Source organism: Hipposideros armiger, unplaced genomic scaffold (assembly GCF_001890085.2).
Source record: "Hipposideros armiger isolate ML-2016 unplaced genomic scaffold, ASM189008v1 scaffold_240, whole genome shotgun sequence".
NCBI classification, from domain to species: Eukaryota; Metazoa; Chordata; class Mammalia; order Chiroptera; family Hipposideridae; genus Hipposideros; species Hipposideros armiger.
Window position 1 is genome coordinate 2,423,859 of NW_017731590.1, and position 25,798 is coordinate 2,449,656.

Sequence of the window (25,798 nt, forward strand, 5' to 3'; positions counted from 1 at the left end):
GCTAAACTTGCAATCATGGCATGCACTTTTCTAGACTTGCGTAAATTCTCTGCTTTGTTGCCAAACCTCAACTTCTGAATGTACCTTCCAGACTTGTTACCCTTCCACCATCTCTTTTTGAGAACTATTGACTGACGTTTGCATTGCTCCAACCTCATGTCCTTCTGTTTTCTCTTCACCAATCTATTATACATGACTGTATAGCATCTGCTAGTCACTACTGCACTTTCAGACTCTCACCCCTGCTAGCAGGTACAAAGGCTTTCTCTCTGCTTCTCCAATGGGCTGGTCTTTATTTAAAGACTCTTGTTGGCTCCTTTTCTGTTCCACCTCTAAGTGCTAGCATTCCTGAGAGTCTCTTCTGGGACCACTTTACTCCCCCATAATACTCTTCCTAAGTGACATCACCCAACCCATGACTTAAAAATACTTCCCAGAACACCATACCTGAGCATTCGACTGTCTACTTGATATGTCCACTGGGATATCTAATAAATGCATCAAATTTAACATGGCCCAAAGAGCTATATTTTCTGACCCAAACCTGTTCTTCCTCTAGTTTTCCCCATCTCACCAAATAGTACCACGATCCACAGCAAAAACATTAACTTAGTTTTACTTAATTGTTAAACAGTCATGAAAGAAGACATCCTTGCCTTGTTTCTGATCTTATTGGAAACATATCTAGTTTGTCATCATTAAGTATGATATGAGCTATAGATTTTTTGTACATGTTGTTTATTAAATTAAGGAAATTCCCCTCTATTCCTCATTTGCTGAGGGTTTTTATCATAATGGTTGTTTGGTGTGAATGCTAATTTTATATGTCAATTTGACTATGCCATGAGGTGCCCAGATATTAGGTCAAACATTATCCTTTGTGCTTCTGTAAAACTGGATGAGTTTAAAATTTAAAACAATAAACTGAGTAAAGCAGAATTGCCTTCCCTGACATGGGTGGATCTTATCCACTTAGTTGAAGCCTGAATAGAACAAAAGACAGACGCATCCCTAAATAAGAGGGGATTCCTCCTGCCTCACTGCCTTGAGCTGGCGCATCGATCTTTTCCTGCCTTTGGACTTGAATTGACACATCAGCTCTTCCTAGAACTCAGATTGGAATATACCATCAGCCACTCTCCTGGTGTAGTTATATTCCAGCCTGCTGACTGCAGATCTTGGGGTTTGTTTGCCTCCATAATCATGTGAGCTGATTTCTTATAAGGTGGGTGTATACATATATTTCCTCAGGAGAACCCTAACTAATACAGTTGAAATTTATCAAATGCTTTTGCTGCATCTGTTTGATATAATCGTGTGATCTTTCTTCATTAGCCTTTTAATGTAAAGTATTACATTAATTGACTTTCAAATGTTCTACCAGCCCTGCATACCTGGGATAAATTCAACCTGGTCATGGCATATGGCTCTTTTTACACATTGTTATATTTGATTTGCTAACACTCTGTGATTAACATACAAGTACCTACCCTAACATAATTTTAATTGGGGTTAGCATAATATATCTCTCTCCATCCCTTTAATTTTATCAATCTATGTTTTCATATTTAAAGTGGATCTCTTGTAGGCAACCTACAGTTGGGTCTTGTTTTTTTATTGTGGTAAAAAAAATAACATGAGATCTACCTACTTCCTAAGCTTTTTGATTGTGCAGGTGTTGTTAATTATAAGCACAATGTTGTACAGAAGAACTCAAGAACTTTTCCATCTTCATGACTGAAACTCTGTACTCACTGAACAGAAATTTCTCTATTTTCTCTTCCTCCCAGTCACTGGCAACCACCATCCTATTTTCTTCTATTAGTTGGCTACTTTCGGTACCTCATGTAAGTGGGATCTTGCAATATTTGTCCTTCTGTGACAGGCTTATTTGACTTAGCTTAAGGTCTTCAAAGTTCATCTATGTTGTAGCATATGGCAGGATTTCTTCTTCATAGCTGAGTAATATCGCAGTGTATGTATATCCTACATTTTCATTATCCATTCATTCATTCATCCATTCATCAAACAAACTTAGTTTGTTTCTACCTCTTGGCTATAGTGAATAATGCTGCCATGAACATGAAAATGCACATATCACTTCAAGATCCTGATTTCAATACATTTAGATAAATAACCAAAAGTGAGATTGCTGGATCATATGTTAGTTCAATTTTTAGTTTTTTGAGGAACCTCATACTGTGTTTTTAGAGTTGCTGCACCATTTTACATTCACATCATGGTGGACAATGGTTCAAATCTCTGTACCTCCTCACCAACATTTGTTATTTTCTGGGGTGTGTGTGTGTGTGTGTGTGTGTGTGTGTGTGTGTGTGTTTAAATAATGACCACCATTATTGACTTATGGAAGCAGAAAGAAACAATATTTAAGTAGGGAAGCTTATACTGATCATAATAAGCTTTTAAAGTTAAAAATGTCTTCCTTTCCTTTTTTTACTTACCCAAGAATGTCCTGAGAGTATTCATTATGAGAAAAAAATGCAATCAGTTTTAAGACCTTACTTTGGAAGGAACTAATGAGAAAGCAAACTAAAAGGTAAGGCTTCCTCTTTGTTTTCAAATAAGAGGTATTAATTTTTCTTCTTATAGAAGATGTTTAAATCAGTTTGTTATAAATATATCTATACCATTAATTTTTTCAGCTTCCAGGTAAAGTCTAGCACTGCACTTATACAAAGTCTATGAGAAGAGGTCAATAGGCTTCATCAAATCTTAAATGTGACATCATCCACTGAAGTTCATGGCACAATTTCTTACCTGCAGTACTATTATAATGGAAAAAAAAACTGTAAAGAAAAGCAGGGAGAAAACTATCTTAAATGTTCATTGATATGGAAATGGGTAAATAAATTATGCTGTAATAATAGAACTACCATATGACCCAAAAATTCCACTTCTGGGTAGTTATCTGAAGAAAACAAACACAATAACTTGAAAGGATATATGCACCCACATTTCTTTGAACCATTATTTACAATAGCCAAGATATGAAAACAACCTAAATGCCCACTGAGGGACGAAAGAATAATAAAAAAAAATATGTGGCATACACACACACACACACACACACAGGAATATTATTCAGCCATAAAATAGAATGATCTTGTCATTTGTGACAACATAAGTATATCTCAAGGGCATTAGGTTAAGTGAATTAAGTCAGACAGAGAAAGACAAATAACATACAATCTCACTTATATGTGGAATCTTTACAAATTAAAAAAAAAGCTCATGGATACAGTGAACAGGTTAGTGGTTGTCATAGACAGGGCATGGAAGACTGGCAAAAATGAATAAAGAGATTCAAGTTTCCACTTATAAGTCCTGGGGATGTGATACACAGCACAGTGACTATGGTTAATAATGCTGCATATTTGAAAATTGCTAACAGCCTAGATCTTAGAAGTTCTCATCACAAGAAAAATTTTTGTAACTATACATGGTGACACAGATTAACTAGACTTATTATGGTGATCATTTTGCAATGTACAGAAATATCAAATCATGATGTTATATACTTTAAGCTAATATAATATTATATGTCAGTTACACCTCAATTTTAAAAAACTGTGGTGTAATGATAGAATAGTACTTAGCTATCAAGTAAATGAACTAAAGCCACATGCATCCAACTGGAGAGATCTCAAACACAATACTGAAGTGTTTTTGTTTGTTTTTTTAAAACAGTTGTATCATAATTCCTTAAAAAGAACATTTATATAAATATTAGTAACACTGTATGGATGCATAACAACTGGAGTAAAATGGAACCATGTAGGGTGGAAGGCTAAAAGCTAAGCTCTGACCAGTGTCTCCCTCTGGACTTTGGAAAGAAGCCTCCCTTCAGCGTTAATTAGCGCCTACTAACGACTAGGGTCAGCTGCAGGGAGCTTTGCTGTAATGCTTCTTAATCTACAAAACAGTTACAAATAGAGTGCCTCTTTTACATGTTTTGCAGACCAGTGGATTCATTCATTCACCACATATTTGGTGCTTAACCTCTGTTTCCTCAACTGCAAGATGGGACTAAGAAGAGCATCTGCCTAATTTTGTTAGAATGAAGCAATTCATGTAAAGAAGCGAGTGAGCTGCCTGGAGTATAATGAGCGCACAAGAAATGCCGGGTTGGGCCTGCTGAGCGGCGCGATGGTTAAGAGCTGGTTTGGGACACCAGAGGCCCCCGGTTCGGATCCCACATATGAGGGCCAGTGACACTGCCCTCCACAGCTAAGATACTGAACAACAGCTCAACCTGGAGCTGGGCTGCCTGGTGTCCCCTGCAACAGGGTAGGTTGTAGCCCCTGCTGCAGTGGTTGCCCTGGGCTACCGTATGTAGCCAGCGGCCAGCATTAGCGGCCAGCAGCCACAGTGAACGGCCGTCCAGAAGCCAGCGACTGATCTGCCTCGTCGGGGAAGAGCGCAATGATGGTGCCAACTTGGGTCAGTGAAGCAACATCCTCCACAACTAGACTGAAGAACAAAACGACAGCAACTTGTGTGTTCCCCTTCCCCCAATTCCCCAGGGCTGTTCACACCCCCCAATTCCCCAATAAAAATCTTTAAAAAAAAAAAAAAGAAATGCCAGGTGCTTCTGATAGCGTGACTTTTCACCAGGCACGGTTCAGATCCTTGATCCCTGGGCAAGAAGGAGATTGAAAAACTCGGGGGTCAAATGTCTGTGGTGCTGAGATGCATTGAAACCACCAGCCCAAGAGCCCAAATGGTCTCAGAGAAAGACTTTCCAAGAACTTGCGGGCTCTCCTGGGAATCTAGCGCCTGTCATCTGTCGGGCGGAACGGGTTGCTGGGGGACAGAGGGACAGGCGGAGATGTGCTGAGAAGGACAGAAGCGACGGGAGGGGGAATTCCCGGGCGGCCGAGGGCGGGGCAGGGCGAAGTTCAAGGACTTGTTGTGACAGGAAAAGGGTTCCTGGAATGAGGAACTGGGCGGGGCGTGGAAAGCAGGCGATGCTGCGATGCCAGAGACAGAGAGGCGGAGATTGTCACCAGTTCACACCGCAGTGCAGCTAGTGGACGTCCGAGCCATCCTCGCGGCGATGGGCTGCCTAGTGGCTGCCGTCTGGTCACTACTCAACCCCCGCACCCTCCTGCTGGGTGCTGTCGTCTTTCTGTTCCTTGCCAATTTCTTCAAAAGGCGGCGTCCAAACAACTACCCGCCTGGACCCCTGATTCTGCCTATCTTTGGAAACTTCTTCCAGATGGACTTTGAGCAGCCGCACCTCTCGATTCAACAGGTAGGAGCGGGCAGCGGTGCTGAGCTGCGCCCTAACCCTGACTTGTGGCACAAGGGCCATCCTGGGGACTGAGGGCAGGAGGACGGGTGGCTCTGTCGCTAAAGCCATTGCCCTGGTTAAACCCACTTTGAGTCGTGTTTGCTTCACCGTCAACTGGCATGATTCTGAAACTTTCCCTTCCTAGAGGAGAAATATTGCTAACTGTTGACGATTTCAGTGTGCTTGGCTAGTTACATCCTTTAACTCATTTAACCGTATCATGCTAAATATTATCGGAGCATCCCATGGTAATATGATCTCCTTGTCGTCCTTAATATTATTATCCTTCCCAAAAGCTGCACTTTCCCGCTGGGAGGTTCCATTTCCCATGTGTAAAATGACAATACTACTAAATCCTCACCACTTTGAACTGAATTGCTGCCACCACCACAATAACTGAGCCCCTCACATGCAGCCTTTTCTCCCTGCAGTCCACGCTCCCTAATCATTTAAAACCGTCTTTCCCCAGCTTGTCTTTGCCCTCCTGGCTGCTAAGACCCCTTAGCACAGTTCAGACTCCTTAGGGAGCCGCTTGGAACCTTTATGACCCAGCCTCTTTCCAATTCTTTATAATCATCTCCCATCAGGGCTCCCTAACCTGTAACCATTTTGAATTCCTTTAACATTTTCTCCAACATCCAACACTTTCTCAAGAATCCTTAGCTGGTTTCCTGCCTCTCCATGCAGGTACCTTGCTGAGAGACAAGACTGTGACAGGTGGTTGTGAAGATTAAATAAACCGGTGACTGGTCAATAGAGCATGGCTTATAGGAGGTGCACAGAAAGTATTAGCTCCCCTTCCCTAGAAATGCCTGGAGCACTTTAAACACATGCCCGTGTGCTCAAGTTCAGGTGGAGAAGGTTTTGTCACTTTCTGGGAGACACACCCAATTGGTAACACTAAGTTACAGGATTAGTCATAGAACGTTAAAGCTAAGCTCCTAAACCTATTCCCTTGCTTAAGAAATGTGTCATTTAATTACAAGTATTAGGACATTTTTCTGTTTTCTTTCTGGTAATGATTTCCAGTTTGATTGCATTATGGTCAGAGGACATACTTCGTATAATTTCAATTTTTAAAAATATGTTAAGTTTGGCATTGACTCAAGTTACAATCCCATGCATGCTTGAAAAAAATGTGCACTAGTTATACACAGATTTTTGACTGAGCAGGAGGTCCTGGCCTCTAGCCCTGGGTCATCTGTATTCTGCTGTTGCTGGGCAGAGTGTTCCTGTAAGTCAGCTAGATCTTATTGGATGTTGATGTTAATTCTTCTATACCCTTAGACTTCTTATCTACTGATTATATCAGTTACAAAGGAAGTCATGTTGAAATCCAACTATAATTACAGGTTTATTTGTCTAGTCAATAGTGGTAGTATTTCCTGAATGTACTTGGCAGCTCCTTTATTTGGTGCATATGCATTAAAATTGTTAGGTCATCTTGGTGAATAGATTCTAATTATTATGTAGTATCCCTCTTTATCCCTATGATTTTCTTTTCCTAAACTTTTTCTGATATAATATAATGATACCAGCTCTCTTTTGGTTAGTATTTGCTTGGTGTATGCTTCTCCAGTATTTCGCTTTTAACCTACTTATATCGTTATATTTGAAATGAGTTTCTTGTAGATAGGTGGGTCATTTTTTTTAATTCTGCCAATCTCTTTTAATTGGTGAATTTAGATCATTTATATTTAATGTAGTTATTGATATGTTAAGACTTGGCGGCCCCATGGCTTGGCAGGGATAGGTCAAGGGTAGGTGTAAGAGGGTGTCCCGGGAACCCACTGAATCTGACAGGACCGTCTGTGCTGCAGCCCGTTGATCTGGATGAGGCAGGAGTTAAAGGGGTGCTCAGAAGTGGCCCCGGCTCCATTCTCTGGAGGCACAGTAGCTGAGGGCCTTGGCGAATGGCTTTTTTACTGGCTAGTTTCAGAATGAGTAGACCCCAAGGGTCTGGTTGAAGGACTGGCCTCTACCCCTAAGTCCCCAAGGCCCCTGCTGACTTCCCAGAGTCATGGGCGCGAATGTCACTATCTCCTTGACTCCTTCCCACCTCTCTCTGGGGGTTTGGATTCAGGCAGGACTTGTTTCTAGTGTCCAAGAAATTGATAAGAAACTTACAGAGGCTGATGCTTACCTACAAACCTTGATAGAACAATTAAAATTTTTTTATGACAAACTTCAAAACCGCAAAGACGATGAACAGAGCAAGAAAATCAAAACTCTCAAAGAGAGAACGAAAACGTAGTAGAATCAATTAAACACGGCATTGTGTCGCTGCAAATTGCTACAAGTACTATTCATACTGTAGATGCAGTATATCAACCTGGTCCCCTGGAACCTGTGATGAACACAGGTTGATCCCAGACTGTCTTACCTCCAGAACATGCTCCGTTTTGTAAGTCAGAGCAGCATCCATCTTCCCTACCAGTTCAACACCTGTATCAGCTACCTTGAGATATCATCAGACTCCAACACCAAATAGTACAGGCAGTGGGCACTCACCACCTAGTAGGAGTCTAACTTCCTCAAGTCATGTCAGCTTGTCTCCAAATACAGTCCCAGAGTTCTCTTATTCTAGCAGTAAAGGTGAATTCACTGATGCTGATGAATTTCATCAAAGTGGTTCATCCCCAAAGCACTTAATAGATTCCCCTGGATCTGCCTCAGCCTTGATCCACAGCAGCTCAGGAAATAGTCTAAAAGCACCTAGATACTACAGAATCCCTGCATTCTTCCATGTCCAATGGAACAAGTGATGCTGACCTTTCAATTCATGTGACAATAGAGATGATGAAGGGGAGGCGGGGTCAGTGAAAGAGCACAAGAGCGTTATCATGCATCTCTTGCCACAGGATCTTACTAAGGTAGTTCTTCCAACATTTATTCTTGAAAGAAGATCTCTTTTAGACATCTGTGCAGACTTTTTTGCACATCCGGACCTGTTTGTGAGCATTAGTGGACAGAAGGATGCCAGAGACCAAATGGTTCAGGTTGTGAAATAATATCTCTCAGCCTTTCATTCAGGAAGGAAAGGATTGGTTGCCAAAAAGCCATACAACCCCGTTTTGGGCGAGATCTTTCAGTGTCACTGGGCATTTACCAAATGATAACTCTGTTATTTTATTATTTGCTTTCTATTTTTTTTCTCTTGTTTTTTATTCCTGTTTCTTCTTTCCTGTCTTCCTGTGGGTAACCTGAACATTTTTCTAAGAATTCAATTTTAATTAAGTGTTTTTGAGTAAATCTCTTTGTATTTTGTTTTAAGCGGTCACACTAAAGAGAGCAATATGCATACATAGCTTAATGCAATCTATTAGTTTCAGTATGTTGCCACTTCAAGTGGAATATAGGTACCTAATGATCATTTAGGTTCCTTTACTTTCCCACTTTATAATATTATATCTTAAATATTATCTCTACCAACATTGAAAACCATTTCAAACAATATTATAATTTTGCTTTTAACTGTCAAACACATTTTCCTTTATCGTTTTTCAGTTACAGTTGACATTCAATATTATTTTATATTAGTTTCAGGTGTACATCATAGTGGTTTGACATTTTTATAATTTATACAGTGATCTCCCGATTAGCCTAGTACCCACCTGGCACTATACATAGTTCTTTCAGCATTACTGACTATATTCTCTAGACTGTGCTTTACATCTCTGTGACTATTTTATAACTACCAATTTCTTAATCCCTTCACCTTTTCCACCCAGCTCCCCAACACCCCTACTCACTGGCAACTATCCATTTGTTCTTTGTATCTATGAGTCTATTTCTGTTTTGTCTGTTTGTTTATTTTGTTCTTTAGATTCCACATATACGTGAGATCATATGGTCTGTGTCTTTCTCAGTCTGACCTATTTCACTTAGCATAATGCCTTCTAAGTCCATCCATGTTGTCAAAAAGAGTAAGATTTCATTCTTTTTTATGGTTGAGTAATATTCCATTGTATATATGTACCACTTCTTCTTAGCCAATCATCTATTGATGAGTACTCAGGTGGATTCTATATCTTGGCTACTGTAAATAGTACTGCAGTGAACATTGGGGTGCATATATCTTTTTGAAACAGTGTCAAACACATTTTTTTTTAATTGGGGAATTGGGGGGATGGGAACAGAGCGGGAGAATTGGGGGGAAGGGGAACAGACAAGTTGCTGTCATTTTGTTCTTTAGTCTAGTTGTGGAGGATGTTGCTTCACTGGTCCAAGTTGGCACCATCATTGTGCTCTTCCCAGGCAAGGCAGATCAGCCGCCGGTTTCTGTATAGCCACTCACTGCGGCTGCTGGCCGCTCACTGCGGCTGCTGGCCACTCACTGCGGCTGCTGGCTACATACGGTAGCCCAGGGCAACCCACTGCCACAGGGGCTGCAGCCTACACCGTCGCCAGCGATTCATGGCAGCCCAGCTCCTGGTTGAGTTGTTGTTCGGCATGTTAGCTGTGGAGGGCAGTGTCACTGGCCCTCATATGTGTGATCCAAACCGGGGCCCTCTGGCATCCTAAGCCAGTTCTTAACCATCGCACCACTCAGCTGGCCCTCAAACACATTTTTTAACAAGCGGAAGCTGAATTCAGATGGACTTGTATGACTTAAAAATCCAATCTTTTAAGCACTCACATCAGCTGTCTTAATCAAACATCTTCAACTCATAATTGCAAACAAAACAAGATCCAAAATATTTCATTGAATGTTAAGACTTTTCTTAGTCTCAAGCTCAAGTTACTTTGCCAGCCTTGTCTCCTATCTTCCTACTCACATGAAAATATTCTTTTCCCAGGAACTTATCTCAGCCCCTGGTCTCCTTATGTGCTTCCTAGCTTTCCCGCCAAAAAAAAAATAACTTATTGTACAGAATGGTAATAATAACATTGAATACATGCACCATGAGATTGTAAGCTTCTTGAAGTTAAGGAATTGTTGTAACCCTAGCACCTGGCCTTGACCTGCCACATGGTCAGTGCCCTTTAATGAGCCCTACACTCCAATCAGACAGGCTAGCTCACTCGTTCCTGAACATCCATATTTTCCTGCCTTTGCATTTGCATATACTATTCCCACAGCCTAGAATGTCTTTGCCTTCTCACTGCATGTCATTGCTGACACCTTTGTTTAAGATCTGACTCAAATACCATCGCCTCTTAGAAGTGCTCCCAAATTATGGGTGGAAATTCACCTCTTCTTTCAATAACTTCACATCCCTTTTCTACCAGTATCAAAGCATATATAATCTTCTGCTATGCATTCGTTTTTGTTTTTTTTCTGCAGTCAGCCTCCCCCAACAGACTTTGACATTATAGAAAAACACCATAGCATATTGGTCTTTGTACTGCACACAACATAGCAATGTCTGACGGTGCCTGACAACACTTCAACATTTCATAAAAATCTGTTGGATTGAACTTGAATTTGATTTCCACAGACCATTCTCAGAAACCTAGCATAGACCCAAGAACTACCTGTGAGACCAGGATTCTTCGCAGGAGTTCATGGGCCCCAGGGCACCTGCGAACCACTGAATCTGCATGCATAACTGGAGTTATATGTACAGAGATTTACTGGAGAGCAAATGCATGACATACACTAGAGTTTCAAGACATTCTATGACTCAGTAAAGTTAAGAAACACTATTATAAAGTTTTAGACCTTATTTCCTTAGGTTTCTTTTTGTCTTTTTTGCTTTATTGGATAGGAATACATTTTAACTATAAAAGAAGTACATACACATTGAGACACTTTAAAATATAGTTTAGTAAATGAGAGAGAATCTTACCTCTTCTTGCACATACCTATCCCAACACACAAACACACACACACACACACACACACACACACACACACACACACACACAGCTCAGTGCTGGTGAGAGTTCAGAGGACAGACCCTCTCACCTATGGCCAGTAGGAGTAAGAATCAGTACACCCACATGCTTCCTTTTCCTTTTTCTTTCTTTGACTCTTTGTTCTGTTGGTTCTTGAGGTTAATGACTTAAATTAAGCAGAATCTCCCTCAATTTTATATCTCTTGATGATCATGGTTCAATCTCTTTTCTTACTCAGCCTCCAACTTTAATTGTTCTTTATTGTAAACATTTACTTTGCTCCACCATTATTTACTTAATCCTACATTTAAAATTTTTATCTCTCATATTAAATATCTTGTGTCCTATTACTTTTGTTTGCCTTTTAGGCTCCTATGCTAATCCTTTTCTCTTTATTTTTCTATCTTCATTTTGGTTTTAAGTCTGTTTTAGCCCAATGAACCATCTTATTTTTAATTACTTTCATTCCCTTACTGTCTGTTTTTTTTAATGACTTGTTTAATGTTTTACACTGAAAAGTATGCCCTACCTTACAAAGACTTCTCTGATTTCTGAGAGTCATACATTTATTTCTACATAAAGCATTTGGCACAGAGCCTGGTACAGTACACTTAAGAATTATAATATAATATAGAACTATAGTCAATACCAGGGTTTCAGATCATTTGACCTATCCATGTTTACATAGCTGATAATACCATAAAGATTTTATCCAGCTCTATTGGTCTAGAAATATGCAGGGGCAGAGAGCAGGTAGAGATGGAACTGTGAAGAAATTCTATTTATAAATGCTATGGAGTACAGAGTCCCTTCAAAGTACAGACTGAAATTCTAGGTAGTGCTCATAATCAGGTAGGAGTCATTTGGCTTAACCTGAGATTTTCAGCTGTTCTTAAAACATCCTTATTGAATATCCTAGCGTAATCCTTTTGTGAACCCTGTACAGTTCGTCCTGGCATTCAGCAAGATGAAATTAAAAACCTGCTTGATTTATATGGACCCATTCCCAGCTGTTTCTTAGACGCAAACACATGTACTTTAGAGGCAGGCCAGCTCAAGATGGAATCTTGGCTCAACCCTTCTAGCCAGACATGCCATACTGTGCTAGAGATGAACAAAGATTGATGGAAGTCTCTGGGCCCAAAGAACAATGGAAAGATTGAGTCCAGGCTTGGTGTTTTGACCTGGGAGCAGGGTGGTAGAATGAGACTGAACCCACTGTATTTGCTCTGATGGGGTGGTGGGGTCCCGGGCACTAAGGATGACATGGGGGAGCATAAGTGCATGGGAATCAGGGATAAGGGGCCACAGACATCTGGAGGAAAAGAAGCCCTTCAATTTGATCCAGTGCCCACAGAATGACACAGCTTAGCAGATAAGAGGCAGGGGTCAATCTTCTGAGAGTTGTCTCTTGAATAGGCAGGTCGAGAAAGACTTTGATTGGTGACCATTCACTGTTATTCAACCCATCTTACACATACCTGCACATTGTGCATACTCATGACACACCCACACACTTTTCCATCTCCTCCCCGCACCCCCTCTCTAGTCTCAGTTTCACTCTCTGACTCATACTAAATTCTAACATCCTGGCACCAACTCGGGTTCTTGTTCTCGAATATTACATAATGGCTGACAAATTCCTTGCACCACTCAATAGCTTTGTCACCTTGGCTTCCTTACTCCAGCTATGACTCATTTTCCTTTTGTGAAAGACGCAGAAAATAATTACTACCTTAGTTAGGGTGGTTGTGAGATGGACTATGATAAAACGTGAAAGGGGTTTGACATGGAACCCAGGAATGTGGCCATCTGTGACCATGTTGCCTTCCCCCCCACACACATCGTGTGCTCTGGTCCTCCCTGTCGCCATGATCACGCATCCACATCCCTTTGCACACAGAGCCCGTTCATTCCTCAGAGACTACAGTGGCTGGGTGCCAGGTCCCAGAAAACAAAGCGCCTTTCATATTGCTGCTGTCATTCTTCCTCACAGAACCCTTTGAGGGAGGAATCATTTTTTTTCCCCTTTTATAGCTGGGGAGCTGAGGTTCAAAAAAGGGAAACAACTTTCTGAAGAGCCCATAGCTTATGAGGCATAGAGCTAAGATTCACACACAGCTCTGTAGCTAGACTGTGTTGCTCTACACCTGACCTCAGGCCTGTATTGAGTTTTCCATCTTCTAGCACAGTGAGGAGGGGGGCATTCTCTTTTGGGTAAACCGATATGAGTTATTAAGTCCATGCTTGCTACACCAGACTTACACTAAACAGATGTCAGCCTTCTTTGGTAAGTAACAAGTGCTCAAACCCCTCCCTTCACTAGACTCTAAGATGCTTGTGTTTAGAGACCCGTTTATTTCATTATAGTTATAGCTTCATAACTTGTTCTCGGGAAAATGGTAGATGTTTGCTCAATCTGTGTAGGTTGACTATATAAATGAATGTTTCATAAGGTATGTCCATGTCCTGTAGTGAATTAAATCCAAGTCTGGTTGACAGGAGGAGAAAAGGAAACAGGGAGAGACATTCCCCTCAGGCCAAGCAGAGCACACACGCATGCTCACACAGACAGACCCCAACACAAGCCCCTCAGCTACACACACTCCTTTCTCTCCTGGACACAGAGACATGTGCATATTCATCTGTGACTATTTAACTATTTTTCAGTATGTGAAGAAATATGGGAACATTTTTAGCATGGAGATTAGTGCCTTCTCTACAGTCATTATAACGGGATTGCCCTTAATCAAAGAAGCCCTTGTTCACCAGGACCAAAAGTTTGTGAACCGCCCCGTATCCCCTATCCGAGACCGTATCTTTAAGAACAATGGTAAGTTTCTTGACCAATGTAAAATGTGTATGTTTAATATTTTTAAGATCTGTTAAGGTGCCTCTGTGACTATAATTCTCCAACACTCCCCAGAGACAAGCCCATTATAAAATTTCTGCCATTAAAAACATTTGGGTGCTCCCATTTCTCTATGTAAGGTACCCTGTGACAGAATTTGGCAAGCTGAGCTTTAATGTCAGGGATTTGGGGAAAGCTGCATCTTCTTCTTTTTTTTTTTTTTAAGATTTTATTGGGGAGTTGGGGGAGGGGAACAGCGTTGGGGAATTGGGGAAGGGGAATAGACAAGTTGCTTTCCTTTTCTTTATTCTTCAGTCTAGTTGTGGAGGAAGTCGCTTCACTGGCCCATGTTGGTATTATCATTGTGCTCTTCCCAGCTGAGGCAGATCGGTCGCCATTGGATGGCCACTTATGGCAGCTCACAGCAGCTCACGAAAGCGCACGCGAGCTGCCGGCCAGCCCCACTGCAGCCTATGCCATCGTTGGCGACTCACAGCAGCCCAGCTCCAGGTCGAGCTATTGTTCACCATCTTAGCTATAGAGGGCATAGCATCACTGTCCCTCATATGGGATCCGAACCGAGGCCCTGCTGCTTCGAGCTGGCGTCCCAAGCCAACTCTTATCCAATGCGCCACTCGGCCAGCCCAGAAGCTGCATCTTCTGCATAAACTCACTTTAGATGCTACGATTGACCAGTAACCCATCATTCAATGATAGCAGAGAAAGAGGCAAAACAGTCACTCTTTCTGGTTTCCATCCGAATCTCTTCCCCTAGGAAAACGGGTGTGGATCTGCTTCCTTCTGCTGTTATTAGTTCCTTCTTCCTGCCTACAGTTCCGCATGCTTTTTCATTAAGGTGTGTCTCACAGAGTATCTCAAGCCTTCCTGTCCATGTTAGACCAGTTTGGCATGAGTACTTTAAATTATCATTAAATAAACTTAAACATTTAAAATTCTAAATGAAACACTCAAGTCCGTTACTCTACCAAAGCACCATTTCTATCAGGTGCTTCCCAATTCCTCTTTGAAATATTTTATCCATTAACTCTACATCCTTTCCCTCTAGTTTTTTTTTTTTTAAGATTTTTATTGGGGAATTGGGGGGATGGGAACAGCGCTGGGGAATTGGGGAAGGGGAACAGATAAGTTGCTGTCGTTTTGTTCTTCAGTCTAGTTGTGGAGGATGTTGCTTCACTGGCCCAAGTTGGCACCATCATTGCGCTCTTCCTGGGTGAGGCAGATCAGTCGCCGGCTTCTGGATGGCCGCTCACAGTGGCTACTGGCCACTGCATGCTGGCTGCTGGCTACATACGGTAGCCCATGGCAACCCACTGCCACAGGGGCTGCAGCCTATGCCGTCGCCGTTGACTCACGGCAGCCCAGCTCCAGGTTGAGCTGTTGTTCAGCATCTTAGCTGTGGAGGGCAGTGTCACTGGCCCTCATATGTGGGATCTGAACCGGGGCCCTCTGGCGTCCCAAGCCAGTTCTTAACCATCGCGCCACTCGGCTGGCCCCTTTCCCTCTAGTTTTTATCTTCCATGAGAAGCACAGTGCTAGGCATCAGTGATATAACAGTGAACAACTGATGAAATTTATGTCTTTATGTAATTCCAGTTCTAGTCAGAGAAAAAGACAGTGTCAATTAACTATAATAATGTAAAGCCTTGTCTTATGAAGATCAGTGTAGAATGCACTTACTAGGGATATCCAATCTACTCCTGAGATTCAGGAAAAACTTATATAAGTAAATAACAACAAATTTAATAAAGTGAAAAAACAGTCAGGAAGAGGGAATAGAATATAAAAAGCCCATGAGGTGGGAAAAAGGACAGTGAACTTGAGGAATTGAAAAAGTGGCCAATGGAGATAATTAAATGGAGATGAAGCTGCTGAGTTTGGCCAGGAATAGTTTGTGCAAGTAAGTGCTTATTAAAGAAGTTTGTTTTTATCCTAATAACAGTGATGAACTTGAATAGTTTTCAGTAAAGAATGGAATCATCATATTTACCCTGCACACTTTAAAAATATTTGGGCTGCAATGCAGATAAAGGAATAATGGAAATGCGAGACCACTTTAGCATTTTAGGTTTGGGAAGGCTGCAGCTTGGATGAGGGAGGTGGCAAGAAATGACACCACAGTAGGTTAAAAGAGGACAGTGGCAGTGAAGATGCATGGATTGAAGATATTCAGGAGGCAAATCCAGTAAGACATGATAACCTAGTTGGAGGGAGAGTGGACGGAGAATGCTGTGTTGAGATGGTCATCCAAATGAGTAAATGATGGAAAGAAGGAACATTTGGAGGAGCACAAGGTGTTTGGTTTGGGTTTGGGTTGAATTGTATTAAGAAAAGCATGAATTCAATCATGGACATGCTGAGCCTTTACATTGGCAAAGTCAAGTAGACAATTGTATGTATGTGTCTGGGGCTCAGAGACAGAAATAGATGGTCACTATCAACAGATGTTATTTAAAATTTTAGAATTTGATGAGATTTCCCAGAAAGGAGTATAGAGTAAGAAGAAAAGACCTTATTTGGAAGAATGCCATCATTTCAGAATTTGATGGGAGAAGATGAAATAGCAAAAGATAGGGGAAGTTCTCTACTGTCAGAGAATTAGGAAGAAAACCTGGAGAGTGTGGCATCCTGAGCATCACTGGTAGTGAGTATTTCAAGAAAGAAGTATCTCAAGCTGCTGAAAGACCAAGTAAGGTGAGGTCACAAAGTATCCCTGGATTTGACAGCAAAGAGATTCATTTCACTGAGATGGTGGAGGCCAAAGGCAAATATTAAAAAGAGTAAAACAGTGCTCTGAAAGTGAAGAACTGAAACGGAATGTGGTCTTACTTGTGTTATAAAACCAATGATAGCCTGTTGAACACACCAAGATATATATATATTTTTTTCCCCTTTGACTACATAAAATATTCATTCCTCCTTGCTTTCTTCAGTCATTTCTTTATCTATTAACGTCCAGCTGAGATAGGAACTCTCCTATAAAACTCACAAATGGCTTGTCTCTTTATAAGTATGGATTTTGTCTTACTTATGAGTGCATTGTTAGTATGTAGCATAACATAGATATGTAAATACACCTATGTGACTATAATCAAAGTATGGGCTTTGGAGTCAGGCAGTCTTCAAATTAAATGCCTGTTCAGCTTCTTACTAAATCTGTGACCTTGTAAAGTTGACTTTATCCCTCGTGCCTCAGTTTTCTCATCAGCAAAATCGGAAAAGTGGTAATAATTGTATCTACCTCATAGAGTTTCTGTGAGTACTAAATTATATAATGCATAAAAAATACTAAAGTGCCTGGCATTGCAAACAGTCAGTACATGCTAGCAATTTTATCCATTGCTTTGGGGTGATTTCTCTGAAAAGTTTTCAAATGCCTTATCTGTCCCACCATCTGATACAAACATCAATGCCATTTGCTTGCTTTCTTTTTATAATATTGGCTCTCTTTTTCCCAGGATTGATCATGTCCAATGGCCAGATATGGAAGGAACAAAGAAGGTTCACCCTGACAACACTAAGGAACTTTGGTTTAGGAAAGAGGACCTTAGAGGAACGCATACAGGAGGAGGCCCACCACCTCAACCAGACAATAGAAGAGGAGAATGGTGAGTGTTTCCTAGGACGGGTGCAGAAGGCTGTGGCCCATTCATTCACTGATCAGGTGTTTATGAAGTACGTAAGTGCCTGTCCTATGCCCAGCACTGTGTTAGGCACTGAGAATACAACTGTGAACAACTAATCATGACCCTGCCCTCATGGATGTCTAAAATTAAGTAGAAGAAGATGAGGATTGAAGACATAACTGATTTGATTTTCATTCAAGATGGTGAAGTAGGAAAACACTGTGCTTACCTCCTCTCAGAACCACATCAGTTATAACTAAACCACAGAACAATCATTACTCAGAATTGCCTGAAGTCTAGCTGAACCAAAGCCCTACAACTACAGGCATACAGAAGAAGCCACATTAAGACTGGTAGGAAGGGCAGAGACACAAAACAAGCTGGTCCCCCACCCGCATGTGACCATTAAAAACTAGGAGGGATATCTTGGCTGTGGAGGCCCATTCTGAGGAGTGATTGGCACAGTCCCTCTCCATCCCAATGTTACAATGCCAGGAAGAAAAGTCCCCATAACTTCTGGCTATGTAAACCAGCAGAGACTGTGGGTGAGTGACATAGAGGTGGGCTGTACTTCCTCTTAAAGGGAACACACAAAGCTTTACTTACTCACTAATGGACTCACTCATTCTGAGCTCCAGCACTGGGGCAGCAGATCAAAAGGCAAAAGGTACCAGGGAGGGGCTGGCCAAGGGGCTCACTTGGTTAAGAGTGTGAGCTCTGAGTAACAGGGTGGCCAGTTAATTTCCCACATGGGCCAGTGAGCTGAGCCTGAACTGAGCTGCCACTGAGCTGCCAGCAGGTAGCAGGATGGCTCAGCTGGTGGGAGCATGTGCTCCTAACAACAAGGTTGCCAATTCAACTCCCACATGGGATGGTGGGCTATACCCACCCCCAACTAAGACTGAACATGGCACCTTGAGCTCAGCAGCCATGAGCTGCTGATAGGCAGCTGGATGGCGACTGGAGTTGGAGCTGAGCTAGCTGTGCCCTTCACAACTAAGATTGAAGGACATCAACTTGGCTGTTCCCCTTCCCCAAATCCCCAACACTGTTTCACTTCCCCAATTGCCCAGTAAAATCTTTTTAAAAGAAGGCACCAGGGACATACGGGGAGGAACTGAATTGTCTAGCTTCAGGGTGACGGCTGGAGGGACAGGATTCTCCTGGATAGAGGAGCTGGCAGAAGCCTTTGTTTCCTTGTTGAGCCCGCCCCCTTCCTGCGTGCAGGGGAACGCAGACACATGCAGATGCAGGCGTACACCATCTCTGAGTCTCCATCAAACTGGTTGTCACCTTTCTGCGGCCCCACCCTGGTGATTCCCTGAGAACACATCCCACCCACAATTTAGGTACACCCTACCCATTTCCAGTGATTTTAACATACAAATGGCCTGCCTTGGGTCATGCTGCAGACATTCCTAAAATCTCTCAAAAGTTCACAAAACCCAAACAAGCAGCATCTGGCTTCCTTATGTCCCTTACCTTTGGCTGTGCAGCCCTAAGCCCAGAACAAGTGGCAGCCAGCCTTTATTCACAGATTGGCCTCTCAAGGCACCTCCAAGCACAGCACAGGTGGCACACATCTTGGGATTGCTTTGGGGCTCATGTCAATTGGCCCCACGCAGGATACAGCCTGTGGCTGAACTTAGTCTGCAGTGGGTCTCCTCCCAAAAGGCCACCGGGCAGGCAGGCCCAGTTGCCAGCATCAGACTGGGCCAGAGCATCATCCAACCACTTCCAAGGAATACAAACCCAAAAGGCATACTGGGCAGGCACCAGAGCACTGCTAAAGTGAACCCTGCTCTTTAGGGTCCGCCCCTGCACAACAGCTCCTCCACAGTAATCACAGCAAGTCCTCACAACCAATCATCCTGAGGGTCAATCACTCCCATTGAGGTGAGAACAGCAATCAAGTCTGTACAACAGGAGGGCATACACAACCCACAAAAGGGACATACCTAGAGCACCTGGCTCTGGTGACAAGGAAGATTGCACCACTGCATCCCCAGGACTCCTACTACATAAGACCACTCTACTAACTGGGAGGCATAGCAGCCCTACCTAGAAACAAATAAACAATTCCCAAATAAAAGAACAGAACAACACTCCAAAAAAAACCTAAACAAAATGGAGACAAGCAATCTATCAGACACACAAGCAATCTTTTAAACACTACTTAGAAGAATGCTCAATGATCTCAGGGAAAACTTCAACAAAGACATATGAATCATAAAAATGGAGATAGAAAACATCAAAAGAAACTAAGAAGCAAAGACTACAATAACTGAAGAATACTTTAGAGGGAATCAATGATAGACTAGATGAAGCAGAGGATTGAAACAATGATTTAGAAGAGAAGGTAGCATAACACACCCAATCAGAATATCATGAAGAAAAATAATTAAAAAAATGAGGAGAGTTTATTGGGCCTCCAGGACAATATCAAGCGTACCAACATTCACATCATAGGAGTAGCAGAAAGAGAATAGAGAGAGCAAGGAATTGAAAATCCATTTGAAGAAATAATGACTGAAAACTTCTCTAACCTGAAGAAAGTAATAGATATAAAAGCCCAGGAAGTGTGGAGTCACAAACATAATGACATAAAGAGGCCCACACAAAGACACATCATTATAAGAATGTCAGCGTTTAAAGACAAAGAGAGAACCTTAAAAGCAGCAAGAGAAAAGCAGTTAGCTACCTACAAGGGAGCTCCCATAAGACTGTGAACTGATTTCTCAACAGAAACTTTGCAGGCCAGAGGGATTGGAAGGGAATAATCAAAGTGACAAAAAGGAAGAACCTACAACAAATATTTCTCTACCCAGCAAAGCTATCATTTTTAAAATTAAAGGACAGATAAAGAGCTTCCCAGAGAAGAAAAAGCTACAGGAATTCCTCAACACCAAACTAATATTACAAGGATGTTAGAGGGATCTGTAAGACAAAAAAAAAAAAAAAAAAGAGAGAAAAAGAAAGAAAGAAAAAGAAAGGGATGAATAATAAAATGGCAATAACTACATATCTATCAACAATTATTTTAAATGTAAATGGATTAAATGCTCCAATCAAAAGACAGGGTGGCTGGCCGGCTGAGTGGAACATTGGTTAAGAGTTGACTTGGGACACCAGCTCTGAGCAGTAGGGCCCCAGTTCAGATCCCACATGAGGGACAGTGACGCTGTGCCCTCTACAGCTAAGATAGTGAACAGCAACTCAACCTAGAGCTGGGCTGCCGGTGAGTCACTGGCGACAATGGAGGCTGCAGCGCTTGCTGCAGTGGGCTGCTGTAAGCTACTGTGAGTGCCTGGCAGCCAGTGGGAATGGCCAGCAGCCAGCATGAGCTGCTGTGAGCCACAGTGAGTGGCCATCCAATGGCTGGCGACCGATCTGCCTCAGGCAGGAAGAGCGCAATGATAATACCAACATGGGCCAGTGAAGCAACATGCTCCACAACTAGACTGAAGAACGAAAGGACAGCAACTTGTCTGTTCCCCTTCCCTGATTCCTCAACAGTTATCCCCTCCCCCAATTCCCCAATAAAATCTAAAAAAAAAAAAAAAAAAGACAGGGTGGCTGAATGGATAAGAAAACAAGACCCTTGCATATACTGCCTACAAGACACCCACTTCAGATCAAAAGACACACACAGACTGAAGGTAAAAGGATGGGAAAATGATATTTCATGAAAATGGAAATGAAAAAAAAAAAGCTGTGGAAGCAATACTTATACCAGACAAAATAGACTTTAAAACAAAGGCTATAACAATGACAAAGAAGGACCCAGTAATCCCACTTCTGAGTAATTAATCAAAGGAAAAGAAAACAATACTTTGAGGGGACATGTGCATTCATATGTTCATTGCAGCATTGTTTACCATGGCCAAAAAGAGGAGGCAACCTGGGTGGCCGTTGATTAATGAAGGGATAAAGAGGAGGTGCTACATGTATACAACGGAATAATGCTCAGCCATGGAAGGGAATGGGTTCTCACCATCTGCTGTTGCATGGATGGACCTGAAGGGTTTGCACTGAGTGGAATATGCCAGAAAGCAAAAGGCAAATGCAATGTGATTTCGCTTATATGTGACATCTAAAGGAGAAAATTTTAAAAAATAAAATAAAAACCGGAATAAACTCATACATACAGAGAACATTTTGATGGTTGCCAGGTGGGATGGAGGATGGGAATGGATGAAAAGGGGGAAGGGACTTAGAAGTACAAATTGGTTGTCACAAAGTAGTCATGGGGATGTAGGTGTAGCATAAGGAATACAGTCAATAATATTGTAATAACTATGTATGGTGTCAGATGGGTACTAGATTGGTTGGAGTGATAGATGGGAGGGGTTTGGAGGGCAGGGTGAAAAAGGTGAAGGCATTAACAAGTATAAATTGGTGGATACTTTACATCATGGAGATAGAAAGTAAAGCATAGGGAATACAGTCAATAATATGGTACCGTATTTGCCGGCGTATAAGACGACTGGGCATATAAGACGACCCCCTAACATTTCCACTCAAAATACAGAGTTTGTTATATACTCGCCGTATAAGACTACCCCCTCTTCCGCACACCTTCCACACACCAAATAAAAGGTAAAACAATATCAGATTTGATTTCAACATTTATATTTATATTCAAATGCTTATGACATGCAGGAAAACTGTCACAAGGCTGTATGTAATCAAACATATACATAAATCGCGATTCGCGATTTTGCGCTATCATACTGGGTGTATGGTCGGCTGTGTGCGATTTTGCAAGTGTGGTAAAATCGCATAACAGCAAAATCGCATAACAGCCGAGCATACACCCAGCAGCGCTGCTGATGCCTGAACGGTATGTGGAATGAAGTGGGCGGGCATCGGGAGGCCACTATGGCATGGGGCAAGCTCTATGGGCAGTCTATCTGAAGTGTACCTGGCGTATAAGACGACCCCCCACTTGGAGGCATATTTTTCAGGGCCAAAAAATCATCTTATACGCCAGCAAATACGGTAATAACTATGTGTAGTGCCAGGTGAATACTAGACCAGTAAGGGGGATCACTTCTTAAATTATACAAATGTCTAAATGCTGTGCTGTACACCTGAAATTAATATAAAATAATATTGAACATCAACTGTAGTTGAAAAATTACAAAAGGAGGGAAAACGTGAAGCAGAATAAGATTCAAATTTCCAGGTATAAAACAAATAAGTCATGGGGACGTAATGTACAGCATGGGGAGTATAGTCAATAATATTCTGAGGACATGGCATGGTGTCAGATGGTTGCTGGACTTATGGTGATCACTTCTTTTTATATATATAAATGTTGAATAACTATTGTATATCCCTGAAACTAATATAATATTGTATGCTAGCTATATTTTTTTTTAATATTTTTTAAAAACACATTACTGATTTTGAACCCTGGTCATCAGTTTGACTTCCCGGCATTGCCTGAGTACATGCTACATGTCAGACCCCGTGTAGGGTGCTGTGGCCAGAGCCTCACGTGTTTCCCTACTCGGTATGTCACATGTCATATAGAATCTCAGTAGAAAACAGAAACAAACCAATCTGAAGGATCCATCTTTTCTTCCACCTGCAGGACAGCCTTTTAACCCTCATTTCAAGATCAACAGTGCAGTTTCCAATATTATTTGCTCCATCACCTTTGGGGAACGCTTTGAGTACCAGGATCATCAGTTCCAAGAAATGCTGAAGTTGCTGGATGAGGTCACACGTCTGGAGGTGTCAATCTGGTGTCATGTAAGGGGTTCTCTTTTTATATCTTGGTTAAGGACTTTGGGGCTAATGTTGGACACAGATGGGCTTATTTAAGCTGAAATATAACCTTTTAAAATTGACTTCAACACAAACTTATCGGAAATCAATCTGTGACTCTAGTGTCTTTGATGATATTGTTAAATTGTTACGGTATGCCATGCACTTACGAACCTATGTTGTTTTATTTAAAAAATGCAATAGTGCCATTGCCTTTGAGTCTCTCCTCTCCACGTCGCTCCCTAAACCAGCCATCTCCCGCCTCTCCCAGAGGTACCCCTCTGTGCCTGGCTTCTCCCTTGGCGGATTGCTTTCAGATTCCACTGTGTTAGTGGCTTATTTTTAAAATCCTGATTGTATTCCATTTTATGACTATGTCACTCTTGGTTACTCTATTCTCTACAGATGGACACCTGAGCGGTTTCCAGGTCTCAGGAGTTAGAATAAAGCTGCCACAAACATTCTAGTACAACTGTTCCTGTGGATACATCCACTCATTTCTCTTACATATAGGTATATACCAGGACATTAAAGATGCCTAAGGTTCCTAACGCAGTTACAGTATTTACCTGTCCATCAACAGGGTATATCAATCCCTAATTTGGAAGGATAAAGGCATTTAGGCTTCAAATCTCACCCCTCCATTAGTGGGCCCTGCATTTCATTGATAAGACAGTTGTGTGCAGGGACCAGCTCAAGTAGAACTTATACGCTCAGAGAATGATGTAGAAGTGTATCTGTGTGTCATGGGAAGTCATTGAAGAATTGAGAACCAAAATGTGAAATGATCTGATTAAACTGTTAAATGATCACTTTGGCAGTTCTGTGGAAAATAAATGGGGAATGGGGTTAAGAATGGAATCAGCAAAACTATGGGAGGGTTTTACAGCAGCCAGGTAAGAAATGATGGTTTGGACTACGATGACAAAGCTGTTGAGGTGGTAAAAATGGGTCTGAAACTGGACATATTTTGGATGGGGGGCTGAAATGCTTTGCTGGAGAGATGAGACGAGGGATGAGACTGATGACAAGAGTGAAGATCTAAGTGTAAGCAAAGAAAAGATAGTGAGAGAACACTGGGCTTGTCTTAAAAAGTGGAAACGGATACCATGTTGTCTTCATGATTGTTTTGTTTTTCTCAATTAGCTCTATAATATATTTCCATGGATAATGAAATTCATTCCTGGACCCCACCAAGCAGTCTTTGACAAATGGGAGAAACTGAAATTGTTTATTGCCCGTGTGATTGAAAACCACAGGAGAGATTGGAAACCTGACGAAACAAGGGACTTTATTGATGTATACCTGAATGAAATAGAAAAGGTGAGGAAACCAAAGTTTTGCTTTTAAAAAACAAGTGTGGGGGGGGGGAGGTACACTAGTTTCCTATTGATGCTGTGATGAATTAACTTAGTGGCTCACAACAACATAAATGTATTCTCTTACAGCGCTGGAGGTCAGAAGTCTGAAAGTAGTTAGACTGGGCTAAAGTCAAAGGGCTGGCAGGGCTGGCTCCATGGAAAGCTCTAGAGGAGAATCTGTTTCCTTGACTTTTCCAGCTTCTAGAGCTTATATTGCTTGGCTCACGGCCCCCTCCTGCATTATCAAAGCCAACAATGTAACATCTTCTCGGCTAATATCCTTCCATCTGCTCTTTACTACCTCCTTGCCTCTTGTGATTATATTGGGCCCACTGGGATTCTCCAGGATAATCTAACCATATCTAGATCTTTAACTTAATCTATAAAGTCCCTTTTCCCATATGAGATAACATTCACAGGTTCCAGAAATTAGACATGGACATCTTTGTGGGTCATTATTCAGCCTCCCACTGGGAGTAAATATAGAGGCAGTATATCAAAGAGTATAAGAGTAGCATTAACTCAGGATGGATGAGGTAATTAGAAATAAAGGCAGGGTTTCCATGGTGTTGGCCTTGAGGCTTTGGAAATGCCCAAAGACTGCCTTTTCACCTTCTATTCTCTGCCCTCTACCCATATCTGAAGGAGCTGTATGAAAGAGGAAAAATAAGAACTGAGCTTCAGAGCACTGTTTCATTATTAGTTGAACCTGTGCCAGTGTCCTACCCCTTCCTTCAGGCCCCGGCGCAGAAGACAAAGAAAGCTGAGTCGGAGGCCAGGGTTAATCCTCGGTGCCTAAGTGGGACCCCGTATCATCCACTTCCCAACATTATAGGAAAGAAACAGCAGAAAAAGCCAAATTGGCTGTGTAGCTTTGAACACACTAACCCTTCTGATGAATACACATCATCGCGTTTTTGACTCATCACACTATCTATTCCTACTGTGGAAGTTGGCAGAATGGTGGATTTCTTTCCCGTCTCCTGCCCTATTTCAGCATATTGGCATAATA

The 25,798-nt window shown here is 41.9% G+C and overlaps 1 protein-coding gene and 1 pseudogene across 1 annotated transcript in view; both read left to right on the forward strand.

The window, feature by feature from the left end:
- Window positions 1–4,974: 4,974 nt before the first annotated feature.
- Window positions 4,975–25,798, forward strand: part of LOC109389708 (cytochrome P450 2J2-like) — a 30,086-nt gene continuing 9,262 nt past the window's right edge. The window contains exons 1-5 of the mRNA XM_019655494.1: window positions 4,975–5,275; window positions 13,826–13,988; window positions 17,483–17,632; window positions 23,250–23,410; window positions 24,572–24,748. Of these exons, the coding sequence (XP_019511039.1) occupies window positions 4,997–5,275; window positions 13,826–13,988; window positions 17,483–17,632; window positions 23,250–23,410; window positions 24,572–24,748 (930 nt within the window). The 5' untranslated portion in view covers window positions 4,975–4,996. The remainder of the gene's footprint in view (window positions 5,276–13,825; window positions 13,989–17,482; window positions 17,633–23,249; window positions 23,411–24,571; window positions 24,749–25,798) is intronic.
- LOC109389696 (oxysterol-binding protein-related protein 9 pseudogene) lies at window positions 7,335–8,600 on the forward strand (annotated as a pseudogene).